Here is an 18,499-nt window from a genome sequence, read left to right on the forward strand (position 1 = left end):
AACTGGGGTTGGGAACTGGGATTGGGAACAGGGCTGGGAAAAGGTGTGGGACACCTCCTTGCTTCCTACTGGCCCTGCTGCCTGCCACTCAAGGCTCTCAGCCAATTGCAGCCTCTTTTTTTTTTTTTTTTTTTTCTAAATCCTGGTTTTGGGTTTAATTCCCAGATTTTTATGGTAAATTCCCAATTTTCGTATGTCATTCCCGGTAGTTGGGAATTTTGGATCCACAGCCCCTAAATCCACAATATTTTTACTTCCCACCATTCCCATTTTTTTTTCACAGCAAAGACAATTCCAAACTCTTTCCAAAAAAAACAACCAAACAAACAAACAAAAAGCCTTGATCAGGATTTTTTTTTTCCATTGCCAAATTCCAAAATAAGTCTCAGGAAATTTCGGAAAATCCTGGGAAATTCCAAGAAACTCTGGGGAATTCTGGGAACTCTTGAAAGCTGCCAAGACATCCTGGGAAACGTTAAAAATCTGGGATCCGCCTTCTCCGAGGGGTGGGGAATTCCATGATTTGGGGCTCTCAGGGTCTCTGGGAATGCCGGGGGTCAGGAAGGCACTCGGAGGCGGGAGCTGCCCAGCAGGAGCTGCAGGAGCCGATCCACGGAAAAGGCCAGCAGGAAATCGGCAGCCAGCACCGCCAGGATCAGCAGCCGGAACTGGGAACGAGGAATTCCGGAATGTTCCGGGCGGGAACCGACCCCACATCCCATCCTCATCCCCCAATCCCTGGAATTCCAGAATTTTCCATGGGAACGGGGCATGGATCCCACCCCAAACCCCTGGGAATTCCAGAATGTTCCCAGTGGGAATGGCCTCCAAATCCCATCCCGACCCACAGGCAGGGACAATTCCCATATCCCCCAGAATGCTGGGATTTCCCCTGGAAATTGGGAATTTCCCCTGGAATGCTGGGATTTCCCCTGGAAATTGGGAATTTCCCCAGAATGTTGGGATTTCCCCTGGAATTCGGGAATTTCTCCCCAGAATGTTGGGATCCCCCCCACCCCAGAATGCTGGGGCTTCCCCCTGGAATTTGGGAATTTCCCCCCAGAACTGGGGTCTCACCAGGGCAGGGATCTCGGAGCCCGCTCCCTGTAGGAACCCCCCTCCCGGAGCCGCTTCCCCCCGGGAATTTGGGAATTGCCCGGGCCCTGGCTCTCACCTCGGCGGGGATCTCGACGAGGCCGAAGCCGAGGTTGAGCTCGGGGCAGGCGCCGCTGAGCAGCCCCAGCACGGCCGAGGCCGAGAGCAGCAGCGCCCAGAGCAGCGCCCGGTTCTGCGCCAGGCTCTCCATGAAGGGCTGGCCCTGGGACAGGCACTGCGTCGGACTGGGAGGGCACTGGGGTGCACTGGGGTGCACGGGTTTGTACTGGGAGGGCACTGGGGTGCACTGGGGTGCACTGGTTTGTACTGGGAGGGCACTGGGGTACACTGGGATACCCTGGTTTGTACTGGGAGGGCACTGGGAGGGCACTGGGGTACACGGGTTTGTACTGGGAGGGCACTGGGGTACACTGGTTTGTACTGGGAGGGCACTGGGGTACACTGGTTTGTACCGGGAGGGCACTGGGGTATACTGGGGTACCCTGGTTTGTACTGGGAGGGCACTGGGGTACACGGGTTTGTACTGGGAGGGCACTGGGGTACACTGGTTTGTACTGGGAGGGCACTGGGGTACACGGGTTTGTACTGGGAGGGCACTGGGGTACACAGGTTTGTACTGGGAGGGCACTGGGGTACACAGGTTTGTACTGGGAGGGCACTGGGGTACACTGGTTTGTACTGGGAGGGCACTGGGAGGGCACTGGGAGCGGATTCCGAGAGGCTTTGGGGCTGTAAAATGGGGTTTGACGGCACTGGGGAATGGAAATTGGGGAAAATGTGGAGAAAAATGGGGAGAAGCAGGGGAGAGTGTGGGAGGGGGCTCACTCCGGGTTTCCCACCCTGTGGAAGGCAGGGAAGGGGGAAGGGGCTCACTCCGGGTTTCCCACCCTGTGGAAGGCAGGGAAAGGGGAAGGGGCTCACTCCGGGTTTCCCACCCTGTGGAAGGCAGGGAGTGGGAAGGGGCTCATTCCGGGTTTCCCACCCTGTGGAAGGCAGGGAGTGGGAAGGGGCTCACTCCGGGTTTCCCACCCTGTGGAAGGCAGGGAGTGGGAAGGGGCTCACTCCGGGTTTCCCACCCTGTGGAAGGCAGGGAGTGGGAAGGGGCTCACTCCGGGTTTCCCACCCTGTGGAAGGCAGGGAGTGGGAAGGGGCTCACTCCGGGTTTCCCACCCTGTAGAAGGCAGGGAGTGGGAAGGGGCTCACTCCAGGTTTCCCACCCTGTGGAAGGCAGGGAGTGGGAAGGGGCTCACTCCGGGTTTCCCACCTTGTAGTTGATGGCGAAGGTGGCCGTCTGCATGGCCATGGCCAGCAGGTACACGGTGCTGTTCACCAGCGACGGCTCAAACTCCCGGCTCAGATCCACAAACTCCTCCTCCCTGCCACGGGAAACTGGGATCAGCCCCGGGATCAGTCCTGGGACCCACCTGGGATCCATTCCCCAAAAAATCCCGGCCATTAGAGGGGTAGCATTGGGTCTAAAATGGGCTGGGAGTGGAAAAATGGGAATTGTTTTTGGTTTTTTGGGGTTTTTTATCCATGGGAATTCCTAGGGACGGAATTCCCACAGGAAATGGCAGGAAGTGCTCACTGGAGTGGTTTTTATGGGATCAGGGAATGCTGGGGTAGCAGGAATCGGGGGGGAAAACCTGGATTTTTTTTTGGTTAAAGCCTCCATCCTGGAATTCTTTGGGAATTTTCCAGGATCGGGGCCTCACCTGGGCTCGCTGCGGGCCTGAGCCTCCCTGTAGAGGAACACGAGGCTGAGGAAATGCACCAGGAACTGCAGCAGCACCGTCAGCACCGTGTACAGGTTGAAAATGTTGGGAAGAGGCCTCTCCTTGGAAAGAGTCTTGAGGGGCTGGAAAAAACGGGAATAAAAACCGGGAATGAGGGATGGCGGGGGTTGGAGGCCAAATCCTAAAGTTTTCCAGGGAATTGTGTGGGAATTTTAAGTCTGGGGGAGGGTTTTGGGTGTTTTATTCCCAGGGAAATTGGGATTTAGGGGTTTTATTTCCAGCTGAGCCATCTCAAAATTCCAGATTTCCATGGAAAAGCCTCAATTTGGGCCTTTTTTGGCTCTTTCCCACTGCTCATCCCAAAAATTGAGATCCTGAGGGGAGAAATGGCCTTGGGAGGATCCCAAATCCAAGATTCGCACCCCTCCACCTTCAGAGACCGGGAATTTCTTATAATAAATGGGATCTTGGAGGAAATAATGCCCCTTTTAGCTAATTTTGCCAATCTCCTGGAATTCTTGTCTCCCACCTTGGATTTGGACCCGGAGCTTTGGGAGCCATTCCAAACCCTATTCCCACCTTCAGAAATCACCTTTTTCTGATCATAAATGCTTTTTTTTTTTTTTGGGGGGGGGGGGGGAAGCCCATTTTCCCCTGATTTGGGATAAACCCCACGGAATTCTGAGCTCAGACCTGGAGATGAAGAGGAAGCTCCGGGTTCACCCCAGCGCCCCCTCCCTGTCAGACACCCCAGGCCGTGACTCCGGACAGGATCCTGTGGGGATTTTCCGGGGCTTCCCCCCGGCCCATCCCGCGGAATTCCCACCTTGGAGCGGGAGATGAAGAGGAAGCAGCCGGCCAGGAGCAGCCCCTGCAGCGTGGCCTGCAGGTCGCTGAACTTGACGCCCTGCAGGAAGAGCACGCTCTGGCTGTAGGCCAGCACCAGCGCGTTCAGGGCCAGGATCTTGAACATCTGCAGCGTGGTCACCAGCGTGCAGCGGCCCTGCTTGATCACGTGGCAGACTGGGGGGATGGAAAAACGGGAATTCCGGGAATCAGGGAAAGGCCGGGGGGGAAAAAGGGCAGGAATTGGGGATGTGGGGATGGGATGGGCTCGGGACTGCTCAGGATAAAACCAAGGACAGTCCTCAGCCTCAAATCCTGAGTACAAGAGCTCCACGTCTGGGGAATTCCGCGCTCAGGACTGTTCAGATTTGGGGTTTCCCCCCATTCCCAGGGTTTTTCCCGCTGTTCCCGGGCTGGGCACTCACTGCACTGGATGGAGGAGAGTTTGGAGGTGAAGGGGGCGGCGATGCTGGCGTCCCCCAGCTTCACCACGGGGGCCCTCTCCTCTTCCAGGTCCCTCAGCACCTGGCTCAGCCGCTCCTGCGGGATTGGCAATTCCCAAAAAACCCAAAATCACCCGGGAGGGCCGGAAAACGCGCTCCAAATCCACGTAAATCCAGAGGGAAAAGAGCGAGTTTGGGATCTGGGGTGATGGGGCTGGAGGTGCCTTCCCAACTCCAGAATTCCAGGATTTATTCCCTGGTTTTATGTCACTTCCCACCTCCAGAATTCCTGGATTTATTCCACGTTATCCCTTTTCACATGAGAATTCCCTCCGTTTTCCCACGGGATCCCCCTGGAATTTTGGGAAGCTCCCTGCCCACAGATTAGGACAGGACTGGGATCGGATCCATCCCCACCCAAACCATCCCAGCATTCCCATTCCCTAAATCCCTCTGCTCCCAGGGCTAAAAATTCCCAGCTAAACCCCAACTCCGAGGATTAATGGGAATCCCCACCCTGTGCACGGCCATCTGCTCCTCCCGCTGGGCCAGGAGCCGCTGCTTGGCTCCTCGGGACGAGGGTTTGACATTCCCAGTGGGAATTCCGGCCCTGCTGTCCCCGACGCCGTCCCGGGGCCGCCGCTTCCGCTCGGGAACGCGCTCCGGAGCGTTGGCCAGCAGGGCCACGCCTGGGAGGGGACACGGGGAGAAATCGGGGGAAAATTGGGGGGAAAGGGGAAAAATAATCAGGGGGGAATCGGGGGGAAAAGAGGGAAAATTCAGGGGGAAAATCAGGGAAAATTTGGGGAGAAATCGAAGGAAAACAATTGGGATAAATCAGGGAAAAACCAGGGAAAACCCACAGGAAAGAACAAGGGAAAAATGGGAAAGGCACAGAGAAAAACAAGGGAAAATCCCCCAGGAAAACCTGGAATTCCCTCTTTTTTTTCCTTTCCTAGCTAGCTCCAAGAGCTGGGAAATGCTGGGAGCGGCACGGCTGGGGCTGGGATTTGGGGCAAATCCGGGGAATTCTGGGGACGGGCTCACCCACGTCGGCGTGTTTGAGCGCTCCCACGTCGTTGGTGCCGTCCCCACACATCAGGGTGCAGTAGCCCAGGCTCTTCAGTGCCGTGATCACGAATTCCTGCCCGGAAAAACACCGGGAAAAGCTCCCAAAATCCCAGAATTCCCAGCTCAGAGTGGGGTGGGATCGGCGGGAAGGCTCCGAATTCTGGGAATTCAGGGCTGGAAGCGGCTCAGAATTCTTTTGGATCATACCAGGGACATCCCCCCATTCCCAAACCCACAAAATCCTAGGAATTCAGAGCTGGAACAAGCTCCAAACTCTTTGGGATCACCCTAGGGCCATCCCCACTCTCCCCAAGACCCCAACTCCCAGGAATTCCCACTCCCGAGCCCCCCTCACCTTCTGCTTGGGCGCCACCCTGGCGAAGACGCGCACGTGGGGGATGAGGCGCAGCAGCCGCTCCCGGTCCCGCAGCCGCAGCTGCTCCAGCCCCTCCCCGGTCAGGCACAGCTCGAAGGGCCCCGTCAGATCCCGCAGGGAATCCGGGAACGCCGGGAGAGCCACGGACCCGTCCCGGGAGCGCCACTGCCAGGGCAGCCCTGGGGGAAGGGGAATGGATCCGGGGGGATTCCAACCCTAACCCCCACCTCCACTCCCAGCCCTCCAGACCCCTCAAATCCTGGAATCCCAGAACCCCCTGGAATTCCCACTCCCATTCCCATTCCCATCCCAGACCCCTCAAATCTTGGAATCCCAGAACCCCCTGGCATTCCCAATCCCTTTCCAGATCCCATTCCCATTCCTGATCCCACTCCCATTCCCAATTCCATCCCAGTCCCCAGACCCCTCAAATCCCGGAATCCCAGAACCCCCTGGCATTCCCAATCCCTTTCCAGATCTCACTCCCATTCCTGATCCCACTCCCATTCCCAATCCCAATCCCAGCCCCCCAGACCCCTCAAATCCCGGAATCCCAGAACCCCCTGGAATTCCCACTCCCATTCCTGATCCCACTCCCACTCCCATCCCAGCCCCCCGGACCCCTCAAATCCCGGAATCCCAGAGCCCGGCGGCGTCCCTGCCGTTCCCGTGATTCCCGGTACCGGGGCGCTCCGGGGGCTGCAGGATCAGGATCCTCTCCTTCTGCAGGAAGTGCAGCTCCCGCGCCACGTGGCAGGCCGTCAGCGGGCTGTCCCCCGTGATCATCACCACCTGCAAGTCCCGGAGTTCCGGGAATTCCCAGCCTGCATTTAGGGCTGGGAGCCCCCTCCCGAGGGGCACACCCTGCATTGTTCCCAAATCCTGGAGTTTTCCTGTTTTCCACTGGGGATTTTCCCCATTCCCCTCTTGGAATTTTCCCATTTTCAAACTGGAGCTTTCCCAGTTCTCAGCCCTGGATTTTCCCCATTTTCCACCTGGAATTTTCCCTATTCTCAGACTGCAACTTCCCAGTTTCCAGTCTGCAATTTTCCTTCCTTGTTTTCCACTTGGAATTTTGCCACTTTTCACCCTGGAAATTCCCAATTTTCCCGTCCCTCCAGCCCCTCCCACCCCTCTGGCAATTCCCCCATCCAAAATCCGGGAATTCCCGTTATTCCTCACGTGGTGGGAAGCGCTCTGGATCTCCCGGATCACGGCCTTGGAGTCGGCTTTGAGTGGGGAGGAGACCAGGATGAATCCCACAAATCTCAGGTCACATTCCAGGGATTCCCTCTTCATCTCCCGCACCTTTTGCATGGCAAAATCCTGGATTCAGCATTCCCAAATCCCTCCTCCCACCGGCGATTCCTGGCATTTGGAGCATCCCCTGGAATGAGCTTGGCGCTCCTGAAAGCTCGGAGTGATCCCAAATTCCCCAAAGAAAAAGGGTTTTCCTTGGAAAAAATTCCTTTGGGATGCTCTGAAGGGGCTCAGGAATGGGAATTTCCCTGGAAAAAGTCTCCGAAAGCCCCTAATTCCACCCCAAAAAACACCTCTCCTTTTCCCAACCTCTCTCCCAGCATTTCCAGGCCTGGAATTCCGGAGTTTTCCCGTTTTTTCACCTGCTGGTGGCTCAAGGCTCCCAGCTCTTTGTAGCCCAGGGCCAGGACCCGCGCGCCCTCGTGGGAGAATTCCCGATGGATCTCGTGGTAGTTGCTGGGACACTGGGACAGCTGAGGAAAAGAAACCCGGGAGATATTCCATGAGTGAGGAATCCGAGGGAATTCCGGAGGGTTTTGGCGGAAAACTGGGAAAAAAAGGGGATTTGAAGGGAAAGGGAGGGATTTGGGAGAATCCGTGTGGAATTTGAGGGAATTCAGGACAATTCAGGGTAACTCCACTGGAATTTACAGCCCCCCCCACTTCCATCCCCCTGACCTCCCAACATTCCCAGACTCCCTGTTTTCTCCGGGAATTCTCCCCTCACCACAGGGCCTGAGCACAGCCACTTGGAGCTCCCGGCATTCCCAAACCCCAGGTTTTCCCTGGAATTTCCCCTCCCTGCACGCTCTGGGCCGATCTGCTCCCAGCACAGGGCGGCCGGCTGGGGCTCCCGGCATTCCCCGGTTCCCGTTTTTCCCGTTTTCCCCCGATTTCGCCCCGTTTTGGCCTCACCATGGCGTGCAGGGTCTCGGGAGCGCCCTTGACGGCCGCCAGGTATCGGATTTCTCCGGAGGCGTTTTCCAGGGAAGCCAGCACTGCCATCCTCTTCAGGGCACTGGAGAAATGAAAGCGCTGGTGAATTCTCATTCCCGGAGTTTTTAGACTCCTCGGGAAAACTTTCTCATCTGGAAACAAAGGAAATCAGGAAATCCTGAAAGGGGGTGCTGGGAGGGAAAAGGGGGAATTGGGAATGGGGTGGGGGGGAAAAGGGGGAATTTGGGGTGGTTTGAGGGGGATCAGGGTGGAATTCCGAGGGATTCGGTGGGAATTTGATGGAACTCTGGGTAATTTAGCTGGATTCCAGGGGGATTTTGGTGAGGATTTCGTGGGATTTATTTTTGTGGGGATTTTGAGAGATCTCTGTGGAAGGGTTTTGTCGGATCCTCACGAGGATTTTGTGGGGATTTGGACAGACTCGTGTGGGAATTTTGTGGGATTTTCTGTGGGGATTCCGGGGAGTATTTTGTGGGGATTTTGAGAGATTCTTGTGGGAATTTCGAGGGATTTTCTGCAGGGATTCCATGGAGTTTTTTTGTGGGGATTTTGAGAGATTCTTGTGGAAATGTTGTGGGTTTTTTCTGTGGAGTTTTTTGCAGGGATTTTGTGGAATTTTTGAGATTCTCTGAGTTTCTTTGGGGGGAATTTTTTGCAGCAACCTGTCACCGTTTTTTCTGAGCTTTTTTGAGCTTTTCCCACCCGAAAGGCCTCAGAATTCCAGGGAGAACTGCGGATCTGGGATTTACCTCTGGTCAGGGTCCAGTCCACGGCTGTCAGCATGGCTTTCTCCAGGGGGTCCCCCACGATGCTCCCGTCCTCCAGCTGCACCAGGGAGTGGCAGCAGGCGATGGCCCGGTGAGTTTCCAGGGGGATTTCTGACACTGGCAGCACCTCCTTGCCTTCCCTAAAGGGAAAATTTGGGATTTTGGGATCATCCCCCAGGGGTTTTTGTCGAGGGGATCGGCGGGGAATTGAGGCAGAAGGAAAAGGAAGGGAAAAATTGGGTGAAACACTCAAAATTCCGCAAAAACCCTCCACAAAATGTGCTGTGAAATCCCATAAGGATCCCACAAAAAAGCATCACAAAGAAACCCCACAAAAAGCAAAAACAAAACAAAAAAAACCCCTAAAAATACACAAAGAATTCCACAAGATCCAGGACAAAATCCCACAAAAAATGCCACAAAATCCTCACCAAAAAAAAAAAAGAATCTCAAAAAGTCTTTGCACGAAACCCTCACGAAACAGCCCAAAAAAAGGTGACCCAAAAATCACAGTAACCCCCTGCACAATCCTCAAGAAGTTCCAACAGAAAACGCCTCCAAAAATCCTTGTGAAATCCCAAAAAATCTTTACCAAAAAATCCCAGGATTTTGTTGGATTCTGTGGGATTTTTTGCGGGAATGTTGAGAGATTTCTTGCGAGGCTTTTGTGGGAATTTTGTGGGGGTTTTTGGGGGATATTTTGTTGGGATATTTTGGAGGATTTTGTGGATTGTTGGGAGAGTTTTGTGGGATTTTTTGGGAGGATTTTGTGAGAAATTCCTGGGGGATTTTTTGGGAAGATCTTTTAGGCTGATTTTGCTGGAATTCCTCTTCTTATTTCTCGCTCGGATCTGGTTAAGACCTTGTGGGATTTTTTTTTTCAGGGATTTTGTATCTCCATCCCCTTCCCCACCCCTCCCTTGCCCTGCCAGGATTCCCAGCGCTCTCCCACAGAATTCCCAGGGGGAATTCCGGGATCAGGACCCACCTGAGCCCGGCCACCCCTCGCACCACCAGGTGGTCGCTGGTCAAGGTCCCGGTTTTGTCGAAGCAGCAAACCTGGACCTTCCCTGCGAAGGGGATCCGGAAGGGCTCCGTGCAGTACACGTCTGGAGAGGGGAAAACCAGGAATGCCGAGGGGGAAACCAGGAATGCCGAGGGGGAACCGGGGATTCGGGGGGAAATCGGGGATTCGGGGGGAGAGTTTTTAAAGAAAATCCCCCAAAATCCCCACTCCCTCCACCCCTGCTGCTAAGCCCACCCCGTCCCCGCTCCCTTCCCAGCTCCCAGGGCCGTTCCCAGCATTCCCAGCATTCCCAAAGCTCCCGGGAAGGCTCACAGAGCTTGGCCAGGGCGATCAGGGAGGTGTTGACAGCCAGGGAGAGCTCGATGGGCAGCTCGGGGGGCACCACGGACGTCAGGATCAGGGCACACTCCAGGAACAGCCGGTACTGGTTCCGCCGGGGGTCCTTGGTGCCTTGGGAACCACGGGAAAACGGGATCACAGCGGGAAAAACGGGATCACAACGGGGAAAAATGGGGTCAGAAAGGGAAAAAATGGGATCAGAAAGGGAAATAAATGGGATGAAAATGGGATTAGGGGAAAAGACCGAATAAAAATGGAGTCAGGATCAAGGAACACCACTTGGGGATCCCTCCCCCAAACCCTGGGATTCCCAGAATTCCCGGGATTCCCACCCTGGATCCAGACGTAGGCAGCGGCGGCGATGGCGAAGACGAGGAGGAAGAGGATGAAGATGAAGGTCTCCAGGTTATTGGCCGTGACCCTCTTCACCCCAAACAGGATCGTCCGGAGCAGCTTTCCCTGCAAAAAAACTTTGGTCAGGAATCCCATGGAAATTCCTTCAAAATTCTGTGGGATTCCCATTCCAAAAGACCATGGAATGGGAACTCCGACTCTGGGAAAAGCCTGGAATTCCTTTGGAGCTTGGGAATTCTTCCCATTCCTGACCTTCTCCTTTCTCCCAATCCTTAATTCCTTCCTCCTCCCGAGACCCATTTCCTGGAATTCCCAGGAATTCCCGTCTCACCTGGGAGGTGTTGAAGCCGGTGCGGAGGGCGTAGGCCAGGCACCCGTTATCCACAGCTGGGGAGGGAACAAATCCCACGGAATTCCAAGGAAATCCCAAGGAATCCCCCAGGACATCCACTCCGGAAATTCCCACAAATTCCTGAGGAAACCCCCAAGGAATTCCTGGGAATTGCGGGTTAGGGTGAGGGAATCCCCAGGAATTTTGGGCAGGAACGTGGGAATTCTTCCCTGAGGAGGATGGTCCCTGTGGGAATTGCAGGGTTGAAATTTCGGGGTGGTAATGCCCAGGAATTTCGGGCAGGAATGTGGGCATTGCTCCCTGAGGAGGAGGGTCCCTGTGGGAATTCCAGTGTGAGAACTGGGGGGGTGGGAATTCCCAGGACTTTAAGGCAGGAATGTGGGAATTGCTCCCTGAGGAGGAGGAGGGTCCCCGTGGGATGTTTCCAGGGTGGGAATTCCCAGGACTTTAGGGCAGGAATGTGGGGATTGTTCCCTGAGGAGGAGGAGGGTCCCTGTGGGATGTTTCCAGGGTGGGAGTTCCCAGGAATTTCGGGCAGGAATGTGGGGACTGCTCCCTTTGGAGGATGGTCCCTGTGGGATGTTTCCAGGGTGGGAATTCCCAGGACTTTAGGCAGGAATGTGGGGATTGCTCCCTGAGGAGGAGGAGGGTCCCCGTGGGATGTTCCCAGGGCGGGAACGGGGGCGGGAAGGGCGCTGGGCGCCGCAGGCTCACGTCGCAGGCCGGCCGAGGCGCGCTGCGGCGGCAGGTGCTGGATGACGCGCGTGCCCCCGAACAGGACGTGCAGCCGCCCGTCCGCGCCCACGTCCAGCACGCGCTCGGGGCTCAGCCCCTCCACCGGCTCCTGCGGGGACAGGGACAGCGGGAGTGGGGACAGGGACAGCGGGAATGGGGACAGGGACACCGGGAATGGGGACAGGGACAGCGGGAATGGGGACAGGGACAGCGGGAGTGGGGACAGGGACAGCGGGAGTGGGGACAGGGACAGCGGGAACTGCGGGTGGGAACAGGCAGGGACACTGGGAATGGGGACACGGGGACAGGGACAGCGGGAACGGGGACAGGGACAGCGGGAATGGGGACAGGGACACCGGGAATGGGGACGTGGGGACAGCGGGAACGGGGACATGGGGACACCGGGAATGGGGACAGGGACACTGGGAATGGGGACAGGGACACCGGGAGTGGGGACATGGGGACACCGGGAACGGGGACAGGGACACCGGGAATGGGGACGTGGAGACAGGGACACCGGGAATGGGGACATGGGGACAGGGACACTGGGAACTGTGGGTGGGAACAGGCAGGGACACTGGGAATGGGGGCAGGCACACTGGGAATGGGGACAGGGACACCGGGAATGGGGAGGACAGGGACCCCAGGGATCCCCGCGGGGAGGACAGGGATCCCTGGCTGGAATCCCCTGGATTCCAGGAACGGGACAGGGATCCAGGGAATTCCAGCCAGGAACACGCCCCAGTGCCTGCTTTTCCCCACCTTCATCTGCGGCACGGACTCCCCCGTCAGCATGGCCTCGTCCACCACGCAGCGGCCCCGCAGCAGCAGGAGGTCACAGGGCACCAAATTCTCCTGGGGGGAGCGGCCTGAGGGCAGAAATCCACAAAATCCCAGGAATTCCCAAAATTCCCAAGCCAAAAACTCACCGGTTTTTCCATTTTCCCCACTCCAAACCCCATGATTTCCCCGTTTCACCACCCAATTTTCCAGCCCCAGATCTGTAGGAAAAGGGTTTGGAGAAGAGAAAATTTGGGAAAAAAAAGCCCCTGGAATTCCTGAAATTTTAGGAATTCGGGGAGCTAAAACATCTGATGGCAAGATGGTGGAAAAGCAGGGAATTCCAGGAAAAAAAGGGGAAAATCCCAAAACTAAAACCTCAAAGTTATCCCAGTCCAACCCAGAATTCCTGCAAATCCCAGAAAAATTCCAAGGGGATTTCCCTGAAAATGAGAATCGAAATCCCCAAAGTTGAATTTCATTCCAACAAAACTGAGGGAAGAAATTCCAATTTCAAAGGACTTTTCCAGGAAAATCCTCATTTTAAGGGCGTTTCCCATACAAAATCCCATTTTCCAGGATGCTTTAAAGACATTCCCCATGGGAATTCCCATTTTTGAGGTGTTTTTCCACGGGAATTCCCGTTTTTACCGATGGAGACAATGTCCCCGGCGATGATCTCGTCGCTGGAAATCGGGCGCCACTTCCGGTTCCTGTAGACCTGGAATTCCCAGAAAACCCCCAAGTTTTGGGATGCAATCGATGGGAAATCCACAGGAAAAAGGACACAAAGTGGGGGGGAAAAAAAAAATCCCCAAAATATTCTAAGATCCCAAAAAATTCCCATTTTTGGGCCCATATTAGCCAGAAAACAACAGGAAAAGTCACAAAAAAATCTCAAAGATCTCAATTTCGGGACAAAAATCTATGGAAAAACCACAGGAAACAGGAAACAGGGCTACATGCCCCTAAAAATCCCAAAACCCCCCCAAATCCACAAAAATCCCATTTCCTGGGATAGAAACCACGCAAAAATCCCAGGAAAAAGGGAAACCAAGGGGCTAAACCTCCTAAAATCCCCGTTCTGGGCCCAGACTCTGCAGCAGAGCCAGCAGCGAAGGCCCAGGGCAGGCGGGCTGGGCCCCGGAATTCCGGGATTCCGGAATTCACCTGGATCATGTAGGGCTTGTTGCCCATCCTGCGGATCTCGGAGAGGTTGCGGAGCTGCTGCTGCACCAGGGAGGCCTCGAAGGCCACGAGCATGGACAGGGTGAAGACGCTGTAGTACCAGAACTCGTCCAGGCACCACAGCCCCACGCAGAACACCTGGAAAAGCCACCGGGAATGCCGGGAATGCCGGGGCGGGGCCAAGGGGAGCCCGAGGGGGAACTCCAGGAGAAAAGGGAAAATCCCTCAAATCCTTCTGGGACTGGGATCGTGCCAGGCCAGCCCAGAATCCCTGCAACCCCAGACCAGAATTCCAGGGAAAAAGGGATGGCAGTTATCCCAACCCAGCCCACAATTCCTGCAATTCCAGCCCAGAATCCCTGCAATTCCAGCCCAGAATCCCTGCAATTCCAGCCCAGAATTCCTGCAATTCCAGCCCAGAATTCCAGGGAAAAAGGGATACCAGTTATCCCAACCCAGCCCAGAATTCCTGCAATTCCAGCCCAGAATTCCAGGGAAAAAGGGATACCAGTTATCCCAACCCAGCCCAGAATCCCTACAATCCCAGCCCAGAATTCAAGGGAAAAAGGGATACCAGTTATCCCAACCCAGCCCAGAATCCCTGCAATTCCAGCCCAGAATTCCAGGGAGAAAGGGACCAAAATTATTTCTGAAATTCCAGGGAGAAAGGGACCAAAACTGGCCCAATCCACCCCAGAATTCATTCCCCTGGTTTCCACAGAAATGGGAATTTTCCCCGAGTCTGTTCCCATTTTTAGCAGATTTGGGGATTTTTTCAGGTTTTTCCCGGGTTTTATTCCCAATTTTTACCTGGAAAACAAAGAATGGAGCCGTGGCTCTTTCCTTGAAAAGCTCCAGGAATTCTGGCACCACCATTTCTGCCCTGGAAGGAGGAAAACCCTTGGAAAACCCTTGGAAAATCCCAGTTTTTCCACCCAAAATAGCCCAAAACCTCCCTGTTCCTGACGATTTTAAACAAAAAATTGGATTTTCGGGATTCATTCCCAGAAAACCCCTCAGTCCAAAATCCCAAATCCAGGGGGAAATCCCAGATTTTTGAGATATTTTCCAGCCTATTTTGGAACATTTAGAGACATTTTCTTGGAACGTTTTCCTGGAATATTTTGCCATATTTTAGCACATTCACCTGGAATATTTGGGAATAATTTCCCAGGATATTCTGGGATATTCCCCTGGAAAATTTTCCCAGAATATTCTGGGATATTTGAGCTATTTTAAGAATACTTTCCCAGCACATTTGGGACTTCTTTTTTAGGATATTTAAAGATTTTTCCCAGAATATTTTGGGCTCTTTTCCCGGGATTTTCCCCCAGGAAAAACTCACTTGTTATTCCCATATTTCCTCTCGGCCTCCCGGATTTCCTGCTCCTCCTGGAAGCCTCTGGAATTCTGGTAGAATCCCAAGGGATGCTCCACAGGGAACGCCACGGGCAGGAATTGTTTCTTCCCATGGATTTCATAGGAATATTTGATCTTCTGGAATTCAAAGCTCAGCGCTTCCTGCCCATCCTCACCCTGAAAAAAAAAAAAAAAATAAAAGGAAAAATTCCAAATTTGCCATTCCATTCCTGGAAAAATTTCCAGCCTGGATGGGGCAAAAAAATCCCAGATTTCCAAGGTCTCCTGGAGAAAAATACCAAAATTCCAATGTTTTCCAGGGGGGTTTTGCCTGGGATTCCCAGATTTTCCCCATTTTCAGGGATAAATCCCAAGGAATGCCCAGATTTTCCCATTCCCTCGTGGATTATCATGAATTGGATGTCCCAGGACAAACCCCATCAGAATTCCCAGATTTTCACCCCACAGCTGGATGACCCCAAGCTCACTGGCTCTCCAGGGATGAATCCCAGCAGAATTCCTGGAATTCCCTCACCTGCTCCCTGTGGATTGGCACCAGTTCCACGGAGCCGTTGTTGGGGGTCGGCACCACCTTGGCCAGGGTGGCTTTTTGGGGACAGGGCTCCTGGGGGAGAAACAGCAGCAAAAATCCTTCACAACCCCTCAACAATCCCGTCTGCCATCGCTTTGAAACCCCATCCTTATCCCTTCAAAATCCCAGCTTTATACTCAAAGTATTCCAGGTTTTATCCCCTTAGAATCCCACTTTCAACAGCTTTAAAATCCCATTTTTTTACCACTCTAAAATCCATTCATACTTTCAATAACGCACATTTTACCCCTTTAAAATCCCACATTTTACACTCCTAATATCCCAAATTTTATCCCTTTAATATCCCCCACTTCCCCATTTAATACCCCACATTTCTCACAGTAAATACTCCAACACTTAACAATTCTAACGAAATACTTCAAATTAGTCTGACGTTTCCAAGTTTATATTTCATACATTCATACATAATGCCCCGAATTCCCTTTGAACCCTGAACCCCCTCAGCCCCCAAACCCCCTCAGCCCCCAGATCCCCCATCACCCTCAGCCCCTCGCCCCGGTCCCTGTCCCGCGCTCACCCTGACGCAGCTGAGGGCGCACTCGGCGTGCACGGACCAGAGCCCGGCCAGCGCCGTGAGCAGCTGCAGCGCCGCGATGGCGCCGAGCGCCAGCAGCGCCGCCTCGGGCGGCCCCGCCGCCTCCCCCGCCGCCCACAGCCGCGGCCCCCACAGCCACAGCCAGGCCGGGTAGAGGCCGGCGGCGAAGGGCAGCACGGTGCCGCGGAGCAGCCGCGGCCGCCGCCGGTAGAGCGTCACCGACGAGACCAGCTCGTCCTCGGGGGCCGCCGCGGCCGCCGCCATCTTCCCTCCGCCCTCGCTGCGCCGCTTCCGCTTTCGTTTCCCCCTCTGCGCGTGCGCCGAGCCCGCGTTTCCCGCCTCGGGGCGGGACGCGTGCGCAGAGTGAGGGAGTGGCGGAAGTGAGGGCGGGGCGCATGCGCAGAGTGAGAGAGTGGCGGAAGTGAAGCGGCGGCGGAGGAAGAGGCGCCATGTGAGTGAGGGGCGGCGGGGCTGGGCTGTGTCCCTCGTGTCCCCTCCGTGTCCCTCGTGTCCCCTCCGTGTCCCTCGTGTCGCGCTGTGTCCCTCGTGTCCCCTCCGTGTCCCTCTTGTCGCGCTCTGTCCCCTCGTGTCCCTCCCGCTCTTCAAGGCCCTGCGTTTCCCGATGTGTTCGCGGCCACCTTGTCGCCCCCCCCGTGTCCCCGGTTCCGACCCTCCGTGTCCCCTCCGTGTCCCCTCGGTGTCCCTCCTGTTCCAACCCCGCTGTCCCTGCTGCTGTCCCGGTGTCCCCGGCATTGCCAATGTCCCTGTCGCTGCCGCAGGGGGGCGCTGGCCGTCACCAGGAGGTGACACTGTCCCTGTCTCTGTCCCGGGGAGGTGACACTGTCTCTGTCGCGCTGTCTCTGTCCCGGGGAGGTGACACTGTCCCTGTCGCGCTGTCACTGTCGCAGGGAGGCGCTGGCCGTCACCGCCCAGCTCTGCGGGCCGGAGCTGGAGCGCTACGGGCGCTGTGTGGCCGCGAGCCCCGGGAGCTGGCACCGGGATTGTCACCAGCTGTCCCTGAGCGTCACCGAGTGCGCCTCCAACCAGTGAGTGACACACCCTGGGGACACTGGGGGCGCTGGGATTGTCACCAAGTGTCCCCAAACGTGAGTGACACACCCTGGGGCACTGGGATTGTCACCAAGTGTCCCCAAACATGAGTGACACACCCTGGGGGCGCTGGGATTGTCACCAAGTGTCCCCAAACGTGAGTGACACACCCTGGGGACACTGGGGACGCTGGGATTGTCACCAAGTGTCCCCAAACGTGAGTGACACACTCTGGGGACTCTGACCCGATCCCTGGGGCTGATCCCAGGGATGGGTCCGGTGGCATCGATCCCAATCCCGATGTTTTCCCCAATATTTTCCCTTTTTTCCTCCATATTTTCCCATTTTTTCCCTGATTTCCCCCGATATTTTCCCCGATGTTCTCCCGATTTCCCCCGACATTCCCCAGTGCTTTCCCAGTTTTCCCCCGATGTTTTCCCGATGTTCTCCCGCTGCCTCGCAGCCCCCTGGTGCGCCGGATCCGCCGGGATTGCTCCGACTCCTTCGGGGCCTTCGAGCGCTGCCTGCGGGAGCGGCCCCGCAGCGCGGCCGAGTGCGGCCCCCACGTCAGCCAGTTCCTGCTCTGCGCCCAGAACGTCACCCAGAGGGACACCCCCAGTGCCACCTCCAGTGCCAGCCCCGGGGGCACCCCCAGTGCCACCCCCAGTGCCACCTCCACAGGTGAATTTTGGGATAAAATGGGAATTAATCCCCCAAGTGCGGCCCCCACGTCAGCCAGTTCCTGCTCTGCGCCCAGAACGTCACCCAGAGGGACACCCCCAGGGACACCCCCAGTGCCAGCCCCAGGGACACCCCCAGGGACACCCCCAGGGACACCCCCAGTGCCAGCCCCGGGGGCACCCCCAGTGCCACCTCCACAGGTGAATTTTGGGATAAAAATGGGAATTACCCCCCCCACGTCAGCCAGTTCCTGCTCTGCGCCCAGAACGTCACCCAGAGGGACACCCCCAGGGACACCCCCAGTGCCACCCAGAGTGCCACCCCCAGTGCCATCCCCAGTGCCACCCCCAGGGACACCCCCACAGGTGAGGCTGGACCCCCTGGAAGGCAGTTTGGAGCTGGAATTTTGGGGTAGGAACGGGAGTTAAACCCTAAAAATGGCCCCGGCCCCTCCTGCCTCAGGAGATGCTGGAAATCCAGAATTTTGGGGCAAAAGTGGGATTTGTATTCTCTAAATTCCACCCAGGTGCCGGGTTTTTCCATGAATAAGCTGGAAAAAGGAAATTTGGGGAAAAAATTGGAATTTTGGGATGAAAATGTGAATTTTTTCCCTTTTTTTTCCCTCCCCAGAGAATCCCTGGAATTAAAACCCATCCGGGAATGCCGAGAAAGCCTCGGAACCTTCCGGAATCTCCTCCCAAATCCTGGGAATTGCCCCTCTGGGAAAGGAGCCCTGGGATGTGGGGCCTGATCCGCAATTCCCTGCGGATTCCTGAGCTTTTATCCCAAAAATTGGAGGAAGAAATAAAAATTCCAGCGGGGTCTCCCCAGGAATGTTCGGGATGGGACCAAAAATTCTGCTTTTCCTTCTTTTCATTCCCAATTTTTTCCTTTTTTCCCCTCCTTTCTTTCCA

The 18,499-nt window shown here is 55.6% G+C and overlaps 2 protein-coding genes across 5 annotated transcripts; one reads left to right on the plus strand and one right to left on the minus strand.

Annotated features, from left to right (window-relative positions):
* Positions 1-335: 335 nt before the first annotated feature.
* Positions 336-16,144, minus strand: ATP13A1 (ATPase 13A1). Its single transcript, XM_059872156.1, has 26 exons — positions 15,837-16,144; positions 15,242-15,331; positions 14,693-14,883; positions 14,158-14,230; positions 13,330-13,485; positions 12,811-12,880; positions 12,142-12,248; positions 11,359-11,488; positions 10,624-10,679; positions 10,271-10,397; positions 9,912-10,049; positions 9,561-9,681; positions 8,555-8,712; positions 7,764-7,936; positions 7,211-7,321; positions 6,771-6,896; positions 6,272-6,380; positions 5,568-5,767; positions 5,189-5,285; positions 4,658-4,830; positions 4,124-4,238; positions 3,679-3,875; positions 2,832-2,974; positions 2,381-2,492; positions 1,175-1,318; positions 336-668 (listed from the first exon to the last, which is right to left on the minus strand). The coding sequence occupies exons 1-26, from the start codon at positions 16,116-16,118 to the stop codon at positions 558-560; spliced, it is 3,510 nt and encodes a 1,169-aa protein (XP_059728139.1). The 5' UTR covers positions 16,119-16,144; the 3' UTR covers positions 336-557.
* Positions 16,145-16,227: 83 nt separating this feature from the next.
* On the plus strand, positions 16,228-18,440 carry CHCHD5 (coiled-coil-helix-coiled-coil-helix domain containing 5). 4 transcript variants are annotated; one of them, XM_059872242.1, is made up of 5 exons: positions 16,228-16,305; positions 16,763-16,900; positions 17,314-17,529; positions 17,682-17,785; positions 18,216-18,440. In XM_059872242.1, coding segments are annotated over exons 1-5 (477 nt in total). In that variant the 5' UTR covers positions 16,228-16,303; the 3' UTR covers positions 18,233-18,440. The 4 variants fall into 4 exon arrangements, with proteins under 4 accessions (XP_059728225.1, XP_059728223.1, XP_059728224.1 ...); XM_059872240.1 differs by having other exon boundaries at positions 17,325-17,529; XM_059872241.1 differs by having other exon boundaries at positions 17,325-17,529; positions 17,682-17,770; positions 18,213-18,440.
* Positions 18,441-18,499: the final 59 nt, after the last annotated feature.

The sequence above is a fragment of the Haemorhous mexicanus genome, chromosome 34 (genome assembly GCF_027477595.1).
Source record: "Haemorhous mexicanus isolate bHaeMex1 chromosome 34, bHaeMex1.pri, whole genome shotgun sequence".
In the NCBI taxonomy this organism is placed as follows: Eukaryota; Metazoa; Chordata; class Aves; order Passeriformes; family Fringillidae; genus Haemorhous; species Haemorhous mexicanus.

Bases quoted from the DNA above. Each gene is read 5' to 3' on its own strand.
- ATP13A1 (XM_059872156.1), bottom strand. From the start codon at position 16,118: ATGGCGGCGGCCGCGGCGGCCCCCGAGGACGAGCTGGTCTCGTCGGTG. The intron at 4,239-4,657 runs GTGGGGATTCCC...CCAATCCCGCAG, and splicing joins AGCAGATGGCCGTGCACAGG to GAGCGGCTGAGCCAGGTGCT. The intron at 2,493-2,831 runs GTGAGGCCCCGA...TTCCCGTGGCAG, and splicing joins CAGGCCCGCAGCGAGCCCAG to GGAGGAGGAGTTTGTGGATC.
- CHCHD5 (XM_059872240.1), top strand. The intron at 16,901-17,324 runs GTGAGTGACACA...GTGCTTTCCCAG, and splicing joins ACCGAGTGCGCCTCCAACCA to TTTTCCCCCGATGTTTTCCC. The intron at 17,786-18,215 runs GTGAATTTTGGG...TTCCCTCCCCAG, and splicing joins CCCCAGTGCCACCTCCACAG to AGAATCCCTGGAATTAAAAC.